Below are 25,270 nucleotides of genomic sequence, written 5' to 3' on the forward strand. Positions count from 1 at the left end.
ATGCAGGTGCGCTTTATAGTCCGAAAAGTACGGTAGTTGTCTGTCTTTCAGTCTGTTATGAAACATGAGTCAGGATTCACTTCACACCACTGTCGCATAGTAAGTTAAGAGTAAACACCTGAATACAATCAGAAGATGAGAGAGAAGGAAATGAAACAAAGTGTTCACCCTTGTTTGAAAATAGAATCACTAAGAAAAAACTATAAGAAATATGTAGCCATGATAATTAAAGTTTTCCCTGATCACATTAAACAGCATTCATTTTGACGTTGATTCAAAAAGACTGCATGCAAGACATGAACAACAAAATACAGACAGAAAGAGAGCCGAGCTCTGAGCTTAAAAAGAGCGTTGAACATACACACTTGCCAGTTATAATAAATAAGTGAATTATTGATTTTGCTTCCTACTCATCGGATCCACCTTTACACTCGAAATAAATGTCTTTTACTTCACCTCATAAAGTCAGAGCATCAAAGTGCAAGTACTGTAGGTGAAGTGCATTTTAGGTGAACTTGATGATGATAGGCTGGGTAACATTTGTTCAGCTGTTCTCATGATGGATTGGATCACATGAGAGAGAATTCATCAAGAGGTGGAAAAACACTGTGCACTTTTCATCCTATTACTTGAGAATCACAAGAGGATTATTTTTTAGAAGGAACAACCATAAGTGGCTTCTGCCTCACTTAAATGCGTTCCTTTGAATGTGACTGGGAGAAAAGGCAATTCAAACATAATTACAGTTCAACATAATTACAGTTCAACATAATGCAGTTGTACCAGGTTGCAAAATGGTTCTGTCTTTCACTTGTTGTTCTTGGTCGAATGCACTTATTGTAAGTCGCTTTGGATAAAAGCGTCAGCTAAAGGAAATGTAATGTAATTGTCTGCAGCGAAAATAATTGGCTAAATTGGAAATGTATGGCATGTAAAATACTAGCTGTTGTCACAGCACTTTTCTTTATTTAAAATCTAAGCAGGCAGGGGAGGTTTAAAAAAACTGTGGGAGCCAGAAAGTTAGTTTTAAAAAAGTTGGCAATCTTAGTGCTTTAATTAATCATGGATCAACTGCCTTAATAACCCCCTCCAGGTCTATTGTTGGCAAGAGAGAAGTGCCCTTTGGAGACTATTTAATGCCATTGCAGCTTCATGAGCCAGTGGAATAGGGCTGCGCAATAGGACGAGTACATCAGCTATGAACAACTGCAGCTCGGTTGACACAACATTCAATTGGGCACATGGAGCTAATACTGTATGACCTTTACCCATCAACTATCACTGGTTGAATGGCTGATTATTGGCCGTTAAGAAAAATGTGTCATATCATCCAAAGTGGCCAATTGCAACCAAGAGTGACTGTAAGGTCTCCTCTGGCATCACAGGTCTAAATGTGAGAAGGCTCTGGTCGTCCATTTGTTGTTGCACAATTCAGTTTTAGGGGTATGGACCTGGGATATTTTAGGGTAAGAATCGGCTCCAGCTAGCTTTATTGGGGGGTGGGGGGCTGGTGTAGGCACCGGCAACTGAATGTATACTTGCACAGGTTCTCATGAGTTATTATTTAAATCTGGCAAGGATCTGGCCACCAGATGTACCAGATTTATGCTGCAGATGATAAAGCCGTTTTAGCTGCTTCAGAGAAAATATGCATGTAAAGAGCAGCACAAATTGCGGACTCCTTTAACTATAACATTAAAGTGACAATGGCATCATAGCTAACTGAATAATATATTTTAACTTTGAACCCTAAGGGTGTATTTCACTTTTTCTATTTTGAAGGTTAATGGCACATGTCTCAGACAGCCAGGCTATATATTATTTCCAGCATAGGTGAGGCTATTTTGACATGTGTGTGTGTATTTTGACATGTGTGGTAATATACCCTCTAAAATGAAAAATGTATTTTTCATGCGGCCACAAAATGGAATGAGGGACATTTGGAGATTCCTATTCAAACACTGTGCACAACATCAGGCAGACAAACATCATTAGGATGATACTTTTTTGCTCAAGAATAGTGTAAATACAACCAAAAATGTGACTTTAAATATGACTATGACTACTACAGTATGTGGACACATTTCAGAGATAACTACTGCATGATGCATGCACGATGCCAGGCTAGGAAGAACACTTACATTCAAATGAATTACTTTTCTCTATGAAGAGCTTTGTGTTAGCTGGAAGTCATTAGCAATATCTGCTTAGAGATGAGCTGACACATCAATAAGAGCAAACTGGGAAACAACAACAACAACAACAACAACAACAACAACAACAACAGCATCGATCACTCTGCTGCAGCCCTGGATGGTGGAGAAAACTCACAGTAGCCATCCAGGAAATAGTATTTCAGTCTTCATTACAGTGTCTAACCAGAAAGACGCCTCATCTAAGAGCCATCAGGCTGGGGAGAAAATGGACTGAATGCAGATAAACGATGATGGAGAGGGAGGGAATCAGGGATACAAAATGGAGAGAAAGGGTTAGGAAAGAAGAGAAGAGGGGAGCAGAGGGGAGAGGATGGGACATGAGATGAAAGGAAAAGATAAAAGAGGGGTGAGAGGAACAAAATGAGGATGGCTCTGAGGGGTGAACGTGGTTCGGGGGGGATGAAGGACGACGTGCAATCACTGTTACCCTTCACTCGAGAAAACACAGACCTGACAACATGACATTTTATATTAGTACATTGCAGAGGACCATGGTGTGGCTGAATGTATATAAACTTCCTATTATAGAGAAACAGGGAGGAGAGATACATGAATTTGTGTCTGTTTTCTCACCGTAATGGTTCTGCCAAGTAGTGGGCAGACACACGGATAGACATGCCAGGTAATGAACAACAGCACTGAATGCATTTGGCATCCCATTATCTGGCCTTGCTGTCCCCTTCTGCCTCTAATGCTTGTGAGAAACAAGCTCCACATGTTAGTTTGCTCCCTGGCCTCTGCTTTCTGTTTGCCTGGCAGCATGCTCTTAGTGTCTGAGATCCAAATCAGTGTGTACAATACATGTTTGTGTGTTAACATGCTGTAAGGCTCAATTGCACGGTATGTATCTGTTTCTTCCTGTGTGTGTGTGTGTGTGTGTGTGTGTGTGTGTGTGTGTGTGTGTGTGTGTGTGTGTGTGTGTGTGTGTGTGTGTGTGTGTGTAAACACATGGCACTGTGAGTAGTGCGTCGCTTCCTATGCTAATGGCCACATTATGATGAATTGGCTTCATGATTTCAGTTAGGCTGAGTGGTGATTAAATCTTCATTACCGCTTCTGGTCAGTCCTGCTCTACATCGATTGCAGAGAAACTCCATTTCTCTTTATTCTACAAGAAGTCCCTGACTGAATCAGGACATCCACAGCGACAAACAAATGACAGCTACAGTATGTGAAGAGTGCATACATAATGCTCTCACTGCAACACTCATACATCAGACACCTCTCTCAGTTAAGACTTCATGGGTCTTTACTCAACACAAATAGATCAAACATTCTCTGATAATCAAAGCCAAAGTTGCAGGTTTTGTTTTTGATAAAAAACGAATACACCAAGTGTGGAAGTACAGTTAAGTCTCAGGTCGTAATGATCCACTTAATGCAGGATGGTTGGTGTGATGAAAAACAAGATTAAAGCAGGCTGATCTGGTTAATTTAAGCACTCCAGTAGAGGGCACCCTGATACCTCACTGTCAAATGGTAATCCCTGCCACCGTAGTTCTCAGGGATCAGAGAACCGCTGATTCCAATCCTACCAGTACGTTTATTTTTGCATTCTCCTGACACCCCAGAAAGTACCAACATACCAGTAGAGCTCTGTATCCTGAGGATTACGATTCAGAAACAGTGGTCTATAAATAAAACGCAAATGCAAAAACAAAGAGTTAAAATCCTTTCTCCAGTTGTTCCAATCAGGCAACACAATGGACTCAAGATTCCTCCTGCAGGTCTTTTTACCTCCCTTGTTATAAATCAGCCTCACTTGGCATGTACTGTGAGTTTCAGATAGGAACTAAAACCTGCAGGACGGCAGTTCTTAAGGACAGGAATTGAGTACCTACACTTTGCAAGGGGCCTCTGAGAAAAAAATGACAAATAATTGTATTTCCCTCTTATTTCTCTCCTTAAACAGTAAGTGGTCACATTGAGACAATGTCTTAGAAAAGCTTTTTCCATCAGTAGTTTCACAGTACCTGCTGTTCCTGAAACACCTACATAATGGACAGTTATGTAAGTCTGTGCAAAATCGCATCTACCAACAAAAAGCTTCTGAGTAAAGTTCTGTACAGAGGATCCAATCCAATGGTCTGTGGTCTAATGCATACAGTATATAAGTGTGAGAGGGCACAGTCGCTTAGCTTTTCGAAATGAGAAAGGTGGGGCACCCTGCTGCGGAATACATTACGCTAACAAATAGAACAGCAACATGGTTCTTTCTGACACACTGAAAGAAAACAATGGACCACTGTTACTGAACATCTTGAGTTAGTTACTAAGGTAACAGCGAAAAACCATTGGCATATTATTCATAATTTTCATATTATTCTAACTGATCTACCCATATTGTATGTAAAACAAATCTAAATGTAAATAGTCAGTGTCCCCTGAAGTTTCCTTTACTTAAACAAAACATATATATATATATATACAATTCTGGACTCACCCGTTTTACATCTTTCCCAAATGTCTCACTGTAGCTGGTTCCAAGAATCTCAAACTGCACATGGGGATTAGAGCCTTCAGTTCGGAAGTCCATCATTCCTGTCAGGCCACTGATCCGTCCCTGTAGCAACAGCGAGCAGAAAATAGTTACTACGTGTGGATGTCACAACACAGGAGCAGTAGCAGTGATAGTGTTCTTGTTTTTTTTACCCTTACTGTTCAAAAGGTTTGGGCAAATAAAAATAGCCTGCAAGCATTAATCAGTACATTAATTAAACCCCTTTGTGCTTATCACCTCAGTCTAGTTACATTAACAGTATAGACTGACATGAAGGGGAAGATAAACATCAATTATACCACATGATATGCAAATTCTCATTTTTTGGCTGAGATGGGACCAAATCAATAAAATAGATTAGTGTAACACAACAATACGACAAGAGCACTCTTTCTCTGTTTCTTTATTTCTTTATGCTCTGCATGGTCATCTCACTATATGTCACACTTGAGATTAAAGCAGCGTGAGTCACTGTAAGAATATAAAAATCCATAATCTGATTAAAGTGGATGAGATGTAGCCACTTTGTACAATTGCACCTTATTTCAATGATAGGGTTACCAAGCCTTTCGATTAGAAAAGTCTAGCATCCACAAATCTGTCTTTAGGCCAATCCCGTGATCACATTAAACCAACAGCTTCCTCGGGGTATTTTAAGGACTTCAAAGGATTTTCTAAATGACTTTAAATACCTTTATACTTGCTTCTGATACTTCCCTGAATGGGTATTTCTTTCTAGATTTGATTAATTTAAGCAAAAAGGACATGTTATTTGCAAATACCTTCTTGATGGTGTCCAACATAGACCACCCTCCATTCCATGGCTTGGTGGACTTCCTCATGCAGTTAAGGCTGGCCATACTGTGCCACTTCCTGTCCTCCAGTTTTTTGTAGAAGGCGTTGGCTAGCATCAAAACACTGTCATACAGGTAGAGATTGGACACCTGTCAGAGGACAAAACAAGTCGTTTAAAAAATGCATTATTGGACTGTGTTTGTGTTGTGCAACTAACAACAGAATAAAAACTGTGGATACAACGAACTACACACATATTAGTTTTTTGGGCTGCAAGAAATATTCCACAGCCCCTCGTTGGACCCTTGTGAATGAGGCAGTGACACAAAAGCACTTTTCTTTCAGCCTGTTCCTGTGAGGTTTGAATGTGAAATAAAAACATTCTCCTTGTCGATAGAACGGTGAACAGTTTCTATTGTGTCCGTCAATGTCATGGCTGTCATTGGGGGAAGACCCAGTTTCTTTCTTCATTACAACAATATTGAAGGATGGCACAGCAGCAACTTCACTCTGACTGTCCACATGTTTACACTTGCAGGAAACTTTCTGTTGAAGCACTTGGGTTGATTTGCTGAACGATCATGGGATTGCACTCCCTGACAATCTGGAGAGTGGCAAAACAAAAATGATTTCTAGGTCAATCATCCTTCCCGAATGAATTTCAGAGCTGCCATCAGTCCAGCTGTCTATCTCTGACTGCAGTGCACCCTGTCAGGAAACATGGCTATCTCTCCTGTGTTGGCCTGACAGTGGATTTGATAGGTCCTCTGGGTCAAGTCAAGTCAAATTCTCCCACAGCGGAAGATCCATGGGAGCAAAACTGGCTGCAACTCCAGGCAGTCAGTTAATGAAGCCTTCAGACTTCCATCCACGTGTCTTAGTGGTAAGACATCACACTTGCCTCAAGGTCACTCAGTCAGACGCTAAGTCTAGATGTAATGCAACGTAGGAGCTCTGGACATCTAAGGTTACACTTCATGTGAAAGGGTTATCACAGTGCAATCTCCACGGTGTTAAACTACTCTGATGAATGCTTAAACTGCCATTACCCGATATTAAACCCTCTTTCATGTGAATTATTTAGAACTGTGGGAGCACACACCACATGCTTTACCATCTGTACAGAGTATGAAATGAAAAGGACATTGTAATAGAGCTACAGGAAACACATATACCCTTACTTATACTGTAGGTTTCAACACAAGACAAGTCTTAGAGGTGTAAAGAGGCGCTCTTACCTTACTATATATATACTATGTGTCACGGTGAGCAAGGTTACTCCGAAGATTAAAGTAGGACTGACATTGTGTTAAACAGCTAACAAAGCTGTAATTTTGCTGAAGGGTATCTTCCTCTATTGACTCGCATTGTCATACAGAATTTACCATAGGTTGGGTTACTGGTTGACACATCCTTAATACAAATGACAGAGCGTAATCCCTTTGAGATTATAGAGTACTCCCCACTGTGGAAGCCTTTGATAAGCTTGTGATAATAGTTTATCAACAAATATTATATATTTTTAAGATATTCCATTTGAATATTTTCAGTTTTAAGTAAATGTGCAAGTTAATGAAAAACAAGCTCTTATTCACTTTTAAAAACTATATTTGATTCTGTTCTGCCATTATTTCCCAGTCGGATTGAGCTTCCAGTCATTTATATTCATGGGCATTCACGTCCCTCATAATAGCCTTATCTAGGAAGTTTAATCTATATTCAGTCGCATACATAATCAGTTAATATTTGCATTCATGAGGCACTTGGCAGATGCCTGCCTACACCATGAGTGCATTCTGTACAGTCTCTACTGAAACTGTGAAAGATGCTTGATCAGGAATCATGCTCATAACCCTTTTACAGCACATGGGCTCAGGGCCGGCCCTTGGCATAGGCAGTATAGGCGAATGCTAAGGGCGCATCAATCTATGGGGGGCGCCGAAAATTGAAAGAAAGAAAAAAAAAAGATATTATTTTTTTATTTCATAACAACACAATTTCCCGATTTTGGATCAACAAAGTACATCTTATTATCTTATACTAACAGAACCATGCCCCTATATTGCGTACAGCGCCCATAAACTATGCCCCCCCCCCCCCAAAATCAAGTTGAACTGCCCCAGCCCCAGTAATAACCAGAGGTTTATGTGAAATAGTTCTTTTTTTAAATAATGGTTTTAGTGTGCAATTATAGGTTTTAATTTTATATTTGTGTTAATTTAAAATAAATCAAACTCCCAAAAAACGTATACAGCTTTTATTAACATTGGAATTTACTGTGTAAGCGGCCGCGGGGGGGAGAGCTCTCTCCTGAAAGACTGAGAGGCTCTGATAACCTCAGCTCAGTGAGGTAAAGGCACACCTTTATATATCATTATAGTTATACAAAAATAACAGTAGTATGAAATACTATATGACAGTAAAAGAAAGTTGTTATTAATAAACAAGAATACAGTTTGAAAGGGGAGTGATTTGTAAAATATCCATAAATAAAAAGAAAATCTGCTTACAGTTCTGTTTCATCTGGGTGTTGAGAGATGTATCCATAGATCCTCTTAATGTTGCTCTCAAAGTGCACCAGATTGATGCTTTTAACTGCAATATAAAAAAAATAAAAAATCTTCCCGGGAGAGCATGCCTCCGGACCCCCCTAGATGAGGTTAGGTCCACCCCCCACTTAAATCATGTTCAAATGGATACTAAATACATTTGCACACATCTTGTGTCCATATATTTCTGTTTGGTCGTCATGCCACAACCGTGCACGTGCATGCATGCGCGGGTCATAGTGAGTGTCTGCATTTTGGGGGGTGGGGGCGCCAGCTAAAATCTTGCCTAGGGCAGCAAATTGGTCAGGGCCGGCCCTGCATGGGCTGCACGCAGAACAAAAGAAAGACCAGATTGTAGGGGTGTAACGGTATCCGTATTCGTCCCGTACCGTCACGGTTCGGACGTCACGGTTCGGCACATGCAGTCACACGGCGAATACGCCTTTTTTTTACGAGTGGGAAAAAAGTCTGTCCTTCAGGGCAGCATCCACTACACTATTTATAATCCAGGGGGCGGTATTGCGTCTAAAAGCTGTTTGCCAGCCGCCCTTAAACAACAAATGAAGAACAAGAAGAAACAACAACAACACGAACTAAATACAAGAAGAAGAAAAGTTAGTATGGCGATTTCAGATAACACGCAGGAGCTAGAACCCACCTGCTTCTTTTAAATCAGCTGTGTGGGAACATTTCGGGTTCTCTGTGGACTACAATAACGATGAAGTGTGCGAGTGGTGGATCCGACGAGAACGGTGTGTTGGCGTTGTTCGATAGCGGTGTGGTATGCTAATGGAAACACACGCCAAACATGCTAAATCACATCAGAAGGCATCACCCAGATTTGCCACTCACCGGAGCCCGGCAAAAGACAACAGCAGTTCAACAGCTGATCCCCGCTGTTTTTAAGAAGCCAATAGACATGAAAGCCATGAGACCAAAATAAATAACGGAAGCTTTTGGCATATGTTTTTCAACGACTTTGCGCTCTTGAAACACTTTCTTATTATTTATGATGCAAGACATTCTTTTTAGTTTTACAGCTTGATGAAACCTTTTTGTTTGACATCAGCCATTATAGATAATATGGCCATCTGAGTGTGTGTGGTACTGTTTATGGTTTGTTTTTAAATGTTTAATACAGTTAATTATTGAAAATGTCAGAGTTCCTTATTTTTAAACTGAAACTTGCACTACTGTTCAAAAATAAATAACAACAAACCTGGAATTATGCATTTGGGACTTTTTTTGCTTTTTCTTGTTGTACCGAACCGTACCGAACCGTGACCCCCAAACCGAGGTACGAACCGAACCGTGACTTCTGTGAACCGTTACACCCCTACCAGATTGTGCTTGTTTTATAGCCCTGCTTCTCCAACTGATAACAAGTGTCCCTCCTGTTGGCTGCTAGTAAAAGTGGATGAAACAGGGCGGTTGTTGTTAAGCACAGTGTTGCTGTTCGCTAAGTACTAGCAGCAAAAAGGATACATTAACAATAAAATCAAAACCTTGTAACTGGTCAAATAACAAATAATGCCTCATCCATCATATTGCTTTCATGCTGTTTCGACCATGCTGAGTATTTACATGGATAATGTGGAGTGGTTTGAGAATTTCCTTTGCTTTTCATTTCTAGTGTTCCCCCTCTGGTTGGATGATATGAACAAAATGTAAAAAATCTGAGGTGTGTTTTGGGATGGGAACCTTTTTGTAGCATACTTTGCAAACATTTCACCACAACAGATGTATTTTCGGTTTCTCGTAATTCTGTGTGGGCTGAGCACTTGTATTTGCACGACACGATAAATCACTCACAAACCTTTGTCAAGAGGTTGTTTTTTATTGTGTCTGCTTGTTATGTGACGGTATATCTAAAACGTGTTTACAGTTTCAGGGTAATTTGGTAGAAGGTTAAACCCAAGTTCAAATTGTTGATGTCTATTCATGTTGAAAGCATTGTGAGAGGGTGTTTCTACATTTCAGCAGTATTTGTTTTCTGTTGTCTGTGACGACCCCTGCCTTGTTATCTCTGGTGTGTGTATGTTCCTTTAAGGTTTTCCCTTTGGTCTATCAGCTGGGATTGAGGACACCTGGCGGCCGGTACCAGAGGGTTAAAGGGTCTGAGTGAGACCTGCAATCTCTCTCTGGCAGGAGGAGAGCAGCCACGACCAGCTGACCTCTTGTTTCGTCGCTTGTTTCGCCTGTTTGTGTCCTTCAGCAGCAGTGAATAAACTCTTTTTTTCTATTCACGCCCTCGTTTTCTGTCGCCCGTTTGTTGTGGCTGAGAGCCAAGCCATGATATGTCACTGCAGTTATTTGAACAAAATAATGTTGCTACAATTATCCATCAATTGCCCATCACCATTTATATATGAATGCATATCCGTCATTATTAAAATGTTCTGTTGAAAAAAGTGTGCAGATATGGGGGAACTTCGTAATGTGACACTAAGTGATGAGCTTCAGCAGTACATCTTTAAATTGTTTTTTACCTCTAGGGACTGCAGGTAGCCTTCCTGCGGGTCACAGAGCAGGGAGGAGATGCGATGGTTGTTCCTCATACAGCGAACGTTGGTGTCTTTCCACAATGGGAAGACCTGACGAATGATGGTCATCCGCCCCAGAGAGCTGTGCACCAGCTCCATGATGTCTGCATCACTCACCTCCTGAATATGGAAACAACGGGAGTTAGGTTCAACAAATATACCTATACATATTCAGTGTATGTTCAACAGAACATCAGAGGGGGTTTGCAATGGCTGTGTCTGGTTCTTAAGCAATTCAACACGATTACACATTGGTGCTACAGAGCAGTTAAGATATACAAATATTAGGTATAGTATAGATTGTTCTAAAAAGTATAATGGAAACAACTGATTAGGGTTTAACATATAAACGTGTGCTTTGTTGCTGTTTAAGGACATACACCTGGATGATCAATCTTTATTCACACAAAATGTCTGTCCAAGGAATTGGTTTATTCAATAACTTCCACCATCTGAGTCTTTGGTTGCCGAAATTGGATATATGGTTGCTATTTAATCCCAACACATTGGAGTTACACATCATCTTAATGTTGAAATAATAACACATCTATTACAGTAACCAAACAATGTATTATCTGATCATTTACATTCTAAGTATTCTAAATGTTATCTTTTGAAGGCGTCCACCCTCATTTCCAGCTTTACTAAACACCAGCTGTGCAGCTGTGGTATTGTTCTTCACAGATCACTAAAAATACTCCAGCAAGTCACTGGTTGCTTGCTCCCTTTCACATTTCGGTTTCTGGACCTTTGTGCTGATTCCTGCCAGAGATCTGTTGGCCCATCAGTGTTGGAGTCTTAGATTGTAAATCCTTCAAGTGACACCGACATCTGCTGTTCATCTTCTCTACTGACCGCCAATCTGTCGTTATCCTGCTTAGACAGCTGAATCCACTCTCACATACTTCAGAAGAGACTTGGGGATCGTGAAGCATCAGAATGTCGGTAATATTTTTTTTTTCTTTAATACATCGTTTTTTTCCAGCCTGGGAGCCATTAATATCTAACCCTTATACTTTAGTCCTAAGGACACAGGCGGAATGTATTGATCTATTTTCACATTTTATTTTAAGATAATTCAGCATCTAGGAAACTCAATTATTTTCTATTTAACATAAAACTGACAAATCAATGAACATGTATTGTACATCCTTCACAATAATAGTGCAGGTGACCCTTGGCCCTCTCCTGTGAGCGGGTGCATATGTGGAGGGTCCGATCAATATTCATGAGACATTGAGATGCCTGGTGGTCTCCGGAGCAGGACAGTGTTCAATGCAGAGGCAGACAGTGAGTCTCCTGGGAAATGTTTGGTGCATATTCTATCTGACAATAAAGCTGTAAGGTCACTGACGGGTCAGAACTTAAGCAGCTCTGGGTTGATATTATCTTTAACCACACATGTCTGAACCCATGCTTTCTATCTATTTTCCTAATCAGTAGTTTTGATCTCTCCCTTTTGCATCGACCTCTCTGATGTATCTGCTGGTCTCTGTCTGCCCTCACAGTCAATTTCCCCTGTCTTATTTATGGGTCCTTCTGTGCAGTCTATCTTGCTTTTTTCTCTGTCTCTGTTCTTCCGAAACAGTTTAACCTGCTTTTAAATTCATTTCATTGTTTTTCTTTTTGTATATTTATATTTAATGCCTTGAAGGTGGGGTAGGTAATTTTGAAGAAACCAGCTTGAGTGCGCTAGAATTTGAAAATACACAGCCGGAAAAAATCTGCCACTTCCTTACAGAGCCCCTCCTCCAACACACACGAACGCGCACATGACCAATGAGGGCACGAGATAAGTTTGTGCACAGATGGAAGGCTGACAGGCAGGTAGGCCATCCAGTTACTTTAGCCGGGCCGGCTCAAATGATTGGTCGTGCCTTTTACAGTACCACGGCTTCCACAGATGACATTTTGTATGGATTTTTGGTCAAAGCATTTAAGATATTCATTGCTATCGGGATGTTAAGAGCATTCCATGGCATATAACAACAAGTGTATCTCGAGCCGGTTTCTCAAACTTACCTACCCCACCTTTAATGTAGCGCAAACTGTCTTGATCCAAGTTTTTTTTTTTTTGAGCCAGGATTATCTTGAATCTGTGTTCTGCATAAATAAAACACTCCTCAGCTGATTCTAGTTCATTTAATTTTGTCCTCTGACTCTTTTTCTGACTCATGAGTTGCCTGTGACACATTAATCAGATGAATTACGCTGCATGGTTCAGAGAGCCAAACCCTCACGTCCAAGTTAATAACTTCCTGTGCCACCCAGTCCAAGTGTTCTGTCACCATCGTGGGCGATATTTGTGTCAGAACGTGACCCAACAATGAACCTGACCAGGCGGACAAGGATGATGTGCTTTTTTTAATCAGTTTGAATTAAAAAAATCCAGACGATTTCACCTACATTTCACCTGTACTACAGTATATGCAATATACACATTTTTACAGAGACACAAGACTGTTAAATCAAGGACTCATTACAATGGATTCAGCATTACAGAAGCATTATGTATCTTAATATTGTATAAGCACAAACATAAATGTGTCTTCAGTTCGGGTGTAAAGCAGCTTGGTACTGTAGGTAACACACACACATTTCTGAAAGAGTACAAACAGCACGGCCATGTTTCAATGACAACCAACGACCAAGACATTCACAAATCAAGTTGATATGACAGATTATCCTCTTTGTGCTGCTTAGTCAATGTCATTAATCTTTCACTCGAAATAAATAAAAAAGATTACCGGTAATGATGACAGGGATTTAATTAGAAGTTAAGGTGCTTTTAGAAGCCGCAGGCAACTAAATTGAGGAGTAATGGGAGTCAGGGAAGAAGAGCAAAGCACAGTGCGTATGATATTATTTGAGCTGTACTTGGCTATAAAAGGTATTTTTTTATGTGCTTTAGTGTATTGTGGAGAAAAAAGTCATTAGTTAGGCAGAAAATAACAAAATGATTACATTATTATCCGGTTGATAGAACCGAATAATCGGTGTCTTTTTCCAACGGAGAAAAAATAAAACATAAGGAAACATGTATTAACACAAGGCACAAGCCTCCAGTGAGTTGTGATACTAAGACCCTGATATTAAATCATCAAACAATAGACATGATAATTGTAAATTATGCAACATTGAAGTGTTTTGCAATCAAACCAATATCATCCCATTCAGGCAAAGCTGCATTGTTGAAACACTCTCATTATAAACTATTGTACCTGGAATCAAAAAGAATACTGCATACCACAAAGAGAGCAGAGACTGGATAATTACTTGTTTTTCGCAGCGTGAGGACAAATAAAGCACATCATTCATGTGAAAAACCATGTAGGAGGTACTGCTGTTATATTGAGTATTAAAAACACGACGTACATCCATCACCAATTTGCAATGAGTATTTAACAAATGTACGTTGGCTTGAATAATGACTATCATTAAATATATTTAAAACGTTTCTACTAGAGCTATTACATGTTCAACGACACTGCATACCTAAATACAATGATCTTTTAACTGTACAGCATGCATCAAGTATTTCTTTAAAAGCACGAGGATGTGCAATTAAATGTTAAGTATACATATAAAATGAATGTCGATCTATATATAGTACAAGGATAATAACGTTAACATTATCATTAAAGAGACCTGCATTAGCAGCAGCTCTTCAGTCACTTTATGATTGTTTAATCCTCAAACTTGTACATTATGGAAAATTATTATTAATATAGGCTTTTATTGGGCTTTATAAATGATACTGTCAAGCACTGCCATTAAAAACTGCATATTAAAGTAAACTAGCTGATTGTGACAGGGGATGGAGTTCCTGTTTGCAATCTCATGAGCGAATAAAAAGGCAACCAAAGTAGCATGTAGTTTGATGAAATTAGATTTGTTACTATGTTTCCTTAAAACATTGGCATTTAGTGAATGCTATGGAAGTTCATCTGTTTAACTCCACTTCTAAATAGAGAACAAAACATAGGATGACTGCTGACAGGTCATTGTTGCCTAAAATGAATGGACTTTACAATGAAACTGAAAGGAAGGGAAGACCTATTGCATTTGATTTGAGCAGGAGGAAATGGATCTCAATTTTGCATTGTGTGATGCGCATCAACCTAACCATAGTTTTATCGTCGACCATCTCTGTGCAAGGCTGTTTGTTTAGAGGTTCTTAATCCAGCTTTAGTGCAACAACATGGACACTGATGTAAGACAATACTGTGACTGCTAACACTTTAGATGATATAGGTTATATAACTAGTGCAGGACATCTCTAATGCAAGTTGAAATTGCATGTAAATTATTACAATAACTAATAATTGCACTATTTTTAATGTACAAGTGCAAGTCATCATAGTATTCCCATTATTATGAGTATAGTGAGCTATCTATATTTGAATAGGTGTTTAGATTTGCATTGCTATGATGGAGCATGCATCCTAGAGCAGCAGTGGTCCTTATTCAATGAAATAAGCTGTGTGTGAATTGGATTGCCCACCTCATAACCTCTGTGACATAAAACAACTGTAACTGCTGTAACATTTAGATAAGGTGGTAAGTGCAGGGAGTAGCCTGTCTGAAGTCCTTTAGATTTATGACCATGAAGCAGGATGTCTCCTGTGGTCACCCTTTGTGGGTTAGTATCATCTTTTGACATCTCAATTGGATTTCTGCATAGATGTAATGGTTCAAAAGATCAGAACAGCAAGGCCAAAGGTTTTGATGAATGCAATGTTATACAGTACTTTGAGTAATCAATAAGCTGATTCTCGTAAGTGGCTTTTACAGTAATCCACTATCCTTTCCCATAGTCTGGTGTAGCAGAGATTGCGTCAGAACAAAAGGAGTTCCATCTCAGTTGCTTGACGGGCAGTTACCCAATACATCAGTCATATCGCGACTGTCCCCCTCAACTCTTTCTGTCAGAGCAGGCACAGCCATCTAATCCATCAAACATTCTGGGGTGTCAGCGTCCCGCCTTTGAAGAGAAAAAAAACAACAACAATCCAATCCATCTGAGTCCACTAGACAGTATCAGAGGCAGACACCCTTCTGTGTGCCAGCAGCTGCAGCACCCTGGCAGTGGGTGGTGAGGGGGAATGTACCGCTGCCTGTCATCCCTGTGTCCTCCCAACCCAGTCTCACGGCATTTCGTGTTCACCAACACGATTTTAATCTATTGATTCGTGTTCACCATCACGATTTGCCCCTTTTTTTCGTGTTGCACACCACCATTTTAAAAGCAATGTATTTCTACTGGTAACGTGTTTCGTGCCTGCAGGCTGCAGCACGTCTTTTTCTCCGGTCGGGTCGTGGAAGACCGGAAGCTGTGTGGTTCATAAAAACATGTTCTTACTCAATATCAAGCCACAGTTATTGCTTTTATTTTAAATCGTATAATTTCGGACTTTTGTTGTCGTCTGTGAGGAAAATAAATGGGGCTCAGAGCCTCAGGATACTGAAATCTGTATTTTTTAAATCTTTTTTTCCTTCTAATTTGTTATTCTTTTCAAAATAACACACTGTTATTTACTCACCAATAACACACAATTATCCTTGCTTTTATTTATTGGTTTAATTCCATAATCTCGGGCTTTTTTGGCGTCCGTCAGGAACTGAATTTCAAAATAAATATAACCGGAAACAGACGTAGGCATTTCGAGCGATTACCCAAGATCCTCAGCTATGGTTTTAAGCTCGCTGATTGGATGTGTTAGCCGCAATGCATGCTAGGATTTGGTGTTTATATTATATGAAATCTGGAAAACATTTTAAAAGAATAAAATAATACTTAATTCCGAGTGCTCTTGCTTTTCTCTTTGAAAGTCATCACATAACGGCATTGTAATACACGGTTCGGCTGCATTACATATTACAGATCTGCCGTAGTTCTTTATTTAGAAGACCTTTGGAAAAACTGGAAGAAATGGCGCCAAAACTGAATACGTGACGTGGATCATAAATATATCAACAATTAAACAACATCTTCAATTTCTCTTCACACAATACGTCTCCTTGCAGTATCAACACTAATTCGGCTGACTTTTACATTTGATCTAATTCATAGATAGGTTATATTTACACCATAACGGTGCACAGCTGATAGAAAAGGACTGTAGTTTTTAAAGATATTACTGATTTTCTTTGAATGTAAGAATGTAAATACTGAGTCTGACATAGTATAGCAATATGCTGTAAAATTATGTGAAATCATGCATACAACTATACATCTTCAGATGTTGTACATACACACTAATAATACAAAGTTATTATGGCTGTGTGCACCTTGTGTGCACCTCCTAGTGGTTAAAGCACGTTATTGAATTATTGTTTTTATGTGTTATATTTGATTAAAAAAATATTAAGAGTACATATACATTTCATAGGGGGAAAGTATAAATATAGAAATATAGAATATAAAAAATCAAGAAGATACTATAAGTGATCTCTACAATAAAACAGTTTAGTGCAGGATGTACAAAGATATTAATAGGAGGAGGTGCAAAACAGAAAAACGGATTAACCTTTATTTAAACATTACATATTAAATATTAAGCCTGACAAAGTAATTAACGTCTAATATATTGCTTTCCTGCAATGTTAACTATGTTGAAGTACTTATTTGAACTGATATTATACACATTAATTATACTCTTAATTATACTTAATTATTAATTATATGTATGTAGATAGAATAAGAAATGTGCAGAATATGACAGTTTAATGGTGGAGGTACACACATATTGATAGATGTCTTGTAATGCACTGTTGAGAAACCTGTGACCCAAGTTTTTCATTCATTGCATAACTACACTGTAGTTGTGTATGATATGTCAATACACCTTTGAAAATCTTGAAAGGGATGTGCAAAATAGCCATAATATACAGTCTTTAATTAACTATTAGTAGAGAATAACGAGTAATGAATATACTTTATTACTCGTTTCCATTAATGTCAATTGCAGATACATGTTTAGTCTTCTAAAGCACCAACTATCAAATATCTCTCCTGATTGTTGGCACTTGACAATCACCTTCCCTGAATTTTACTCAGGTGTAACTAAAGTCTGATTTAAGGGTTGTTTATATTTCACATAATTAATCAGAATCTGCAAAGTAACTCAAATAAATGCAGTGGAGTAAAAATACCAGGTTAACCTCTGAATTGTAGTGGAGTAGAATTACAAAGTAGCAATGAGCTGTCATGTGGGTATATATTAATGGGCAAAAGTGATTTTCACCCATTTATTAATTATATGTTTTACATTTGATAACACCAATGTGTTTAATAATGGCAACTTCTAATTGTGGGGAAAACGAAAACGTTCAGTAGAGACGTCCCATAGAACATTTTGCGAAACACAATAGACAGCATGTGTAGTTCTGGGGGGGTGTTCGATTCCAGTTTTGGATAGTCTGGCGTGGTTTCGTTCCATTTCACACAGCTGTTTGACGCTCTGCGTAACCTTACGGGGACTGTAGTCCTAAACGATAGCTGGGGATTATGGGTAGTGTAGTGTCTTCGGCCATCCTAAACTCAGAAATGTTGACTATCGCAATGATGCTCGAAATGTCCCTTATAGGCCTACGTCTGTTTCCGGTTATTTTTATTTTGAAATTCAGTTCCTGACGGAAACCAAAAAAGCCCGAGATTATGGAATTAAACCAATAAATAAAAGCAAGGATAATTGTGTGTTATTGGTGAGTAAATAACAGTGTGTTATTTTGAAAAGAATAACAAATTGCAGGCACGAAACACGTTACCAGTAGAAATACATTGCTTTTAAAATCGTGCTGTGCAACACGAAAAAAAGGGGCAAATCGTGTTGGTGAACACGAATCAATAGATTAAAAATCGTGTTGGTGAACACGAAATGCCGTGAGACTGGGTTGGTCCTCTTGCTCACGTCAAGCCACACCATACATTTCAAAGCTTTTACTCTCTCAATATTATGTTGGTCATTCGTGTGTTGAACAAGTTTCATATCCTGCAGGCTTGTGAACTGTGTGCCATTCAAACCCACTCTTTTGGCTTTAAATTGCATTCGAGTCAAACTAAAATGTTTGCAACTGAAGAAAAAGTTTGTTGAAGAGAAAAGTTGATGGTTGACTAAGAAATTGTGTTTTCATTACAAATGCTTTGAAAACACATGCCCATTTACAAATATGCTGGCTCTGGAATAAGACATCACTTGAGACCAGTTAAATAAATGCTACTGAAATGTATTATTGAAATACTTTTTGATTTGCCCACACTGGGGATTGAAGGTCAAGCTAATGTCTTGTATGTGTAAACCTACTTGTTTAGGTTGTTCACCGATAAACCTGATTCGGTGATGTCAGTTAAATAAACAGTACAGCCATGTGTGATCGACAGCATTTAGTTAGCTTCATCTCAGATATTGAAGTTACTTTATATGCATGTGTCATTCAGTCCGTCACACCTTATTGTTTCCTGACTTGTGAATATACTCACTTGTCACCATAATCCCTCCTCTCTATCCATTACACTCTGTGCTCTTATCACATTTCTACTTTGACAGCTACATTCATTGTGCATTGTGGCGAGAGTTGAATACAATGTGAGCCCTCACTGACTGTGTGGGCTATGAAGGCTGGCGGGAGTCTTTGGGGAGCTGACGGTGTGCACAGGCAGCAGTGAGGTTCAAGGACACCTGGTTAAAATGACTGTCACGACTCAGTCATGACCACACAGCTGAAAAAAGCCAACTGTGCACAGGGACTATTGACACATGGGCAAAAGGTAACATGGAAACCTGTTCTCTCCCTGCAGGGTCCTGTGATACAGCTGGACTGCGTCTGATCAGGCTAACAGGATTTCCCTTGAATGCATGAAAAACTCTCTGGTATATTTGAGTTGTGTAGTAAGGAAACATAATGCACAGCAGCACCCAAAGAACAAACATTAATAGCTGTTGCAAGTAAAAAAACAGAACAGAAAAGATTGTAAAATATAAATATCTGAAAGTGTCATTCTGACTATCACTGTGTTAGTCTTTCATCTGACGTTTTGAATTAATTTAAAAGCTTTGTGTACATTCTTTGTGTGACCAGCCATGTTAGGAGCTTCTCAGAAATCAATCACAGGCTAATGGAAACAAGTTGGTTTCCTTTAAATCTCCTTCCCTGTGAGAGATCAGCAAGACAGGAATTAATCATTTGCTTTCACACATATGCCCCGATTCAATTTACATGGTGACTGTTAAGTATACCAGGCTTGATGAATAAAAAACGATTCAACAAGAGAAAAGAAGTTGCTCAAGTTTTCAGGTTTCTTTTTTCCTCTTTACTCGAGGCCAACGCCAGCATGAGTAGCAATTGAATTTTCTCGTTAGCTATTTGAACAGCCATGTCTTATTTTCTCCTTTCAAGGCAATTTTCAGTGCAGTTTATCTCTGGTGATGGATTGAAATGAAATGAAACAGAGAAAGGTCGACTACCGCCCAGTAGCACTCACCTCCATCATATTAAAGTGCTTTGAGCGGTTAGTCAAAACCTTCATCACCTCCTCCCTCCCTGACTCTCTGGACCCCTTGCAGTTTGTCTACAGAGCAAACAGGTCCACAGACGACGTCATAGCCCTCACCATCCACACTGCCCTCTCACACCTGGACCAGAGGAACACATATGTGAGAATGCTGTTCATTGACTACAGGTCAGCCTTCAATACCATTGTGACCTCCAAGCTGGTCATCAAGCTTAGAGACCTCGGGCTCAACAGCGCCCTCTGTGACTGGATCCTGAACTTCCTGACGGGCAGACCCCAGGCAGTTCGGGTGGGAAACATCACATCCTCCACCCTGATCCTCAACACCGGAGCCTCTCAAGGCTGCGTGCACAGCCCTCTCCTCTACTCCCTGTTCACTCACGACTGCGTGGCCACACACAGCTCCAACACCATCGTGAAGTTTGCTGACGACACGACCGTCATCGGCCAGATCACCGACGGCAACGAGATGGTGTACAGAGAGGAGGTCGAAAACCTGACATCTTGGTGCCAGGATAACAACCTCTATCTCAACGTCAGCAAAACCAAGGAGCTGATTATAGATTACAGGAAGCAGCAGAGAGAGGGTCACGCCCGATCGCCATCAATGGGACTACGGTGGAGAGAGTCAGCAGCTTCAGGTTCCTCGGTGTCCACATCACTGAGGACCTGACATGGACTCTTCACACCACCACCATCACCAAGAAAGCTCGACAGCGGCTCTTCTTCCTCCGCAGGCTGAGGAGGTTCAACATGGACTCTAGGATACTCTTCAACTTCTCCAGGTGCACCATAGAGAGGATCCTGACTGGCTGCATCACGGCCTGGTACGGCAGAAGGTGGTGAAAACTGAACAGAACATCACCAGGAGGAACTTTACTCCCAGCTCCTCAGGAAGAAATCCCTCAGGATTATAAAAGACCCCCGCCATCACCCCAGCCACAAACTGTTCTGTCTGCTGCCGACTGGCAGGCGTTACCGCAGCATCCGGACAAAACCCACCAGATTCAGAGACAGTTTCATCCCACAGGCAATAAGACTATTAAACACCTGAACTTAGAAACAACATCTGCTAAACACCTGAACTTTCAAACAACATCTGTTAAACACCTGAACTGTTGAAACAACATCCACAACATTCATCTGGCTGCTATTTAGAAATTATTTATCTTATATATTGTATATAGACTCTTATTGAACTATTTTTGTATTTTTTTTTGTATTTAATATTTGCTTGCACTATATTGTTCTGTTTATCTGTATTATTGTGTTGCACTGTTGGAGTGAGTCTGTGACCTAAGATTTTCATCGTCATAACTACACTGTAGCTATGTTCGTATGACAAATAAAAAACCTTGGAAAGGATCATCAAAAATGACAGAAAGAGGAAAAGAAAATGGAGAAAAATATATTTTCACTGTCTTTGGAAAGGGAATGGGTATTTGTTTCATATTTCAAAGATGTAACCAGGCAGGCTTATTTATTCCCCTTTAAATGTGTAACCAGGAGAAATAACTCCACAGTAAGCCACATCACACCAACCATTAAGGGAGCGCAAGAGAAATTAACATGCTATTAGTTCATATGTTCGCAGAGTCTGATGCAATTAGAGCGAATGTCTTGCTAGAAGTCTCTTCTAATTGACTGAGAGGTGAATACTGTTTCAAAGAAAATAATAACAGTCCCTATCTTATTATCTTGTTTGACACTCCTTTATTTTTAGGAAACGTATCAACAAAATAATATGACTCAAGGTGCCAGACATTAAAGTGTCATAGAAAGTGCGGTCTCATTAGCTGTTGATTTTCAATACTTTAGTTTGTGTGCTGAAATGCAGGGTGACAATGATTTAAAACATACAGGGAAGTTATTTTAGAAAGGCTCATTACGATCAACAATGAGGTCATTTAGGCTTCCATATATATTGCAGAAGGTTTTCAACACATTGACACTTTTGAAAATCATTATTGAAACACACTACAACCAAATGACTAAATAAAGAATACAAATGCATGAATTACTTTTTATTTGAAGTGTGTTGTATTGAGTATGTGTTTCAACCTTCTGTATCACAGGATAGAGAAGCTGCTACTAAGAAATACAAAAGCCAATTAATGAATGTATGTTGCTTATAAGACATGGCTTTCTATATATATATACTGCAGCATATACTCATTATTCATAATTCATGCATTACCGATCAATATGTGTCATGTTTCGGATGTTGAACATATGCTCAGATGTTTGTATAAGGAGATGACATTTAAATACGTGTGTTTGTGCGTGTTTATTCGACAGAAAGTGTCTTATATTCCAGGTTAAATAAAGTCTGTGAAACCTTTTATCTAATGTATTTCACCCAGTGCTTTTATTATTGTGAACAATCCTGTGTCTCCGCTCTTATCTCCAAATCAAATTGAATCTATGAAAATGCAGCGCTGAGGCACTAAAGCTAAAGGCAGAGTCCACAAAGTGCACCTGGATTTTGTTCAGTTACAGCCACTTTAGAAACCCTTTGAGGTCAATGTCAGACATACACGTAAAGGGGAGGGGACGCACTTACCTTAACGGTATAGAAAGGGCAATTATACAATATCAAATAAAGGCCTAGTACATCGGTTGGCCAATATAGTATAAAAGCATAAGATGCGAATGTTTTCATGTGTTTGTGCGCGCCTTGGCAGCATGTGAGGCCTTGTTGACAGAGACAAAGTGAGGTCTGTATTTACACAGGTGCATACAAGTGTGTTTGTGTTTGGCCTCACCTCATTGGCATAGACCCAGTGACTGTCCTTGGACGCCAGGTTGGTTTCCACAGCCTGCATTGAAAGAAATAACAAGGGGAAGAGAGGGGAAAGAGAAAAGGACATTTGAGAAAACCTTGAGTGTAATTCATTGAAATCTTACAACATGTTAGTCACTCCAAGTATCTTTAGAGCTGATTCAGAGATGTCTTGAAGCTATATAAAAGCTACAGTTACATTTGATGGTAGAATGAACCTTGAGCAAAATTGAGCATACTATGCACAATGCTGTAGTACATAATACTCCGTTGGCCGTACTAATTTTCAGAGACTTTGAAAGTGAAAATGTGGAACCAAAATAAATTGATGCCAGTGTTGGATAAAACAAATCTGTTACCTGTCAGAATCTGGCAGTAGAGAGTCAACTGCGGAAATACTGATTACTAATTATTACTATGAGAAAAGGCATTGTGGTGACACAGCACAGAATTGTTTAACAGTGCGACTATTACGATTCTGAAACTTCAGGAACACCGGTAAGAACATCTTCATTCTCAGACCAATGCGTTTTGGCTTGAGACAGATTATCCAAGGACAACGTCTGACATTGAAGTCGTGTGTTGCTAGACATTTGAGCTCTTCAATTTGAATATGTCACATGAAAAGAGAAGCTGTGCATTCCCCATGCATAATAGGGCAGACCTTTTCTAGCACTCTGCTGTCACGGCTAGACTTTCACCACCTAGTCTTTGTCAGTATCAAATACATCTGATTTTTCAAGGAGAAAACCAGGACTATATATAACAGTGTTGTGTCATTTACATGACATTTAGATATGGGTTTTCAGGAGAAATTGAATTGCAATTTGGTAACTTAAGTGCATGTCAATGAACTAGGTGACCTGAAACCTCTCAGTGCAGGTGGAAATTACCCTCCATCTCATTAAGAAGTTCCTATACCTGTCACGAGACTGCACACATTTGACATCTGTCATGCTTAACATCTTAATGCATGCCCTTCTCCAGCAAATTACTACCATTAGTATCTAAATGAATCCCTTCCATGCAAAGCAATGAAGACTGATGTCTCAAATATGACTGGCGTAAACTTGCAGCATTTTTACTCAACAACACTACTCTCATCAATTTAGCTGGTGCAGAGCTATGCACCAAAAGCTGCCAATCAATCCTGTAACATCGGAAGAACCATGATTTGATTTGAATGCTCCTTTCATTCCCAGATGGAGCTCGTCAAAGTGCAAGAGAACCAAACCAGTGTAACAGCAATATTTACCTCAACGGTTGAAATACAGTCTCTGTACCACGTCTCGTTCTAAAAGAGCAACAATAACTGTTGCACAAAAAATGGTTTATTACATGGTGGGCTTGTTTTTTTTACCAGTGAAACCACTCAGCTGAATTAAGTAATATTGAGACCAAAAGGGTCCAGTTTAGCATTCAAATCAGATTGGTTTATTTATACTTCAAGAAACGCGCAATATTTAAAATTAAGCTACTGTATAAAGAGACTACTCACAAGGCTGTAAAGTACAGCACTGCATATCAGCCTAATCACATTTCAATGTGATAAAGGCAGAGAACAAATGAAGTATTTCAATACTATGTCACACAACAAAGCACCGGAGGGCCTGTGTATGAAAAGTGTGTCTTTGTGTCAATGTGTGCGATTGTTTGCAGGTGTGGAACAAAGCAACATTCTGAGAAAGATGAAGCGCACAATGCTCAACGAAGAGCCTTAGGGACCACTTTAGGCATAAGGTGAACAAAAAGAAAGCAGAAGCAGAGAGATGAAAAGGAGCTCTGCGTGGGCGGGGGGAATATGTGCCAGTGTTTCTGAAAGTGAATCATGAACAGTGTTATTTTGGTAGAATATAGATATTTGAAGTATATTTTCTCCCAAGGAATTATAATTGTATTATCATGTTGGATTTGAATAATTTCAGTTAAAGATTTCCATATCTCAATGCGACGTGCAAAATAATATAATCCGTTTACAGATAGCGCAAGGCAGATTTTTTCACACAGATAATTACATTAGCCCTTGAATCATCCTTGAGTAACACGATAGGACGGTTTACTTTGACAAGAGATACATCTCTTTCAGCAATTCAGCATTACCCTTTTAAATAAAAAAACAAAAGATCCCAAGCAGCTTCCTGTTATTTGATTGATTAGAAAATACCCGCAAAATACTTTAATTTGTGAGTGACCCATTCATTTCAATATTTATGATTTCTCTCTGGACCTGAACAAAAACCTGACAGTGAGAACCATTGTCTGCCCTGAAGAACAACCTTAACATTCAGGCGAGATGACAGGTCCTTGAACTGTATTCATTGTTCCAAACTAAATCTGTCAGATGCTATATTGTAAGAAAACAAAGCCAAGT

The 25,270-nt window shown here is 39.4% G+C and overlaps 1 protein-coding gene across 4 annotated transcripts in view; it reads right to left on the minus strand.

The window, feature by feature from the left end:
• grid1a (glutamate receptor, ionotropic, delta 1a) overlaps window positions 1–25,270 on the minus strand; it is a 255,784-nt gene that overhangs the window by 29,731 nt on the left and 200,783 nt on the right. For all 4 annotated transcript variants that reach the window (XM_034101483.1, XM_034101482.1, XM_034101485.1 and 1 more), the window contains 4 exons: window positions 22,883–22,936; window positions 10,550–10,723; window positions 5,499–5,660; window positions 4,660–4,779 (listed from right to left, as the gene is read on the minus strand). In XM_034101483.1, the coding sequence (XP_033957374.1) occupies window positions 4,660–4,779; window positions 5,499–5,660; window positions 10,550–10,723; window positions 22,883–22,936 (510 nt within the window). The remainder of the gene's footprint in view (window positions 1–4,659; window positions 4,780–5,498; window positions 5,661–10,549; window positions 10,724–22,882; window positions 22,937–25,270) is intronic.

This window comes from Pseudochaenichthys georgianus, chromosome 15, assembly GCF_902827115.2.
Source record: "Pseudochaenichthys georgianus chromosome 15, fPseGeo1.2, whole genome shotgun sequence".
In the NCBI taxonomy this organism is placed as follows: domain Eukaryota; kingdom Metazoa; phylum Chordata; class Actinopteri; order Perciformes; family Channichthyidae; genus Pseudochaenichthys; species Pseudochaenichthys georgianus.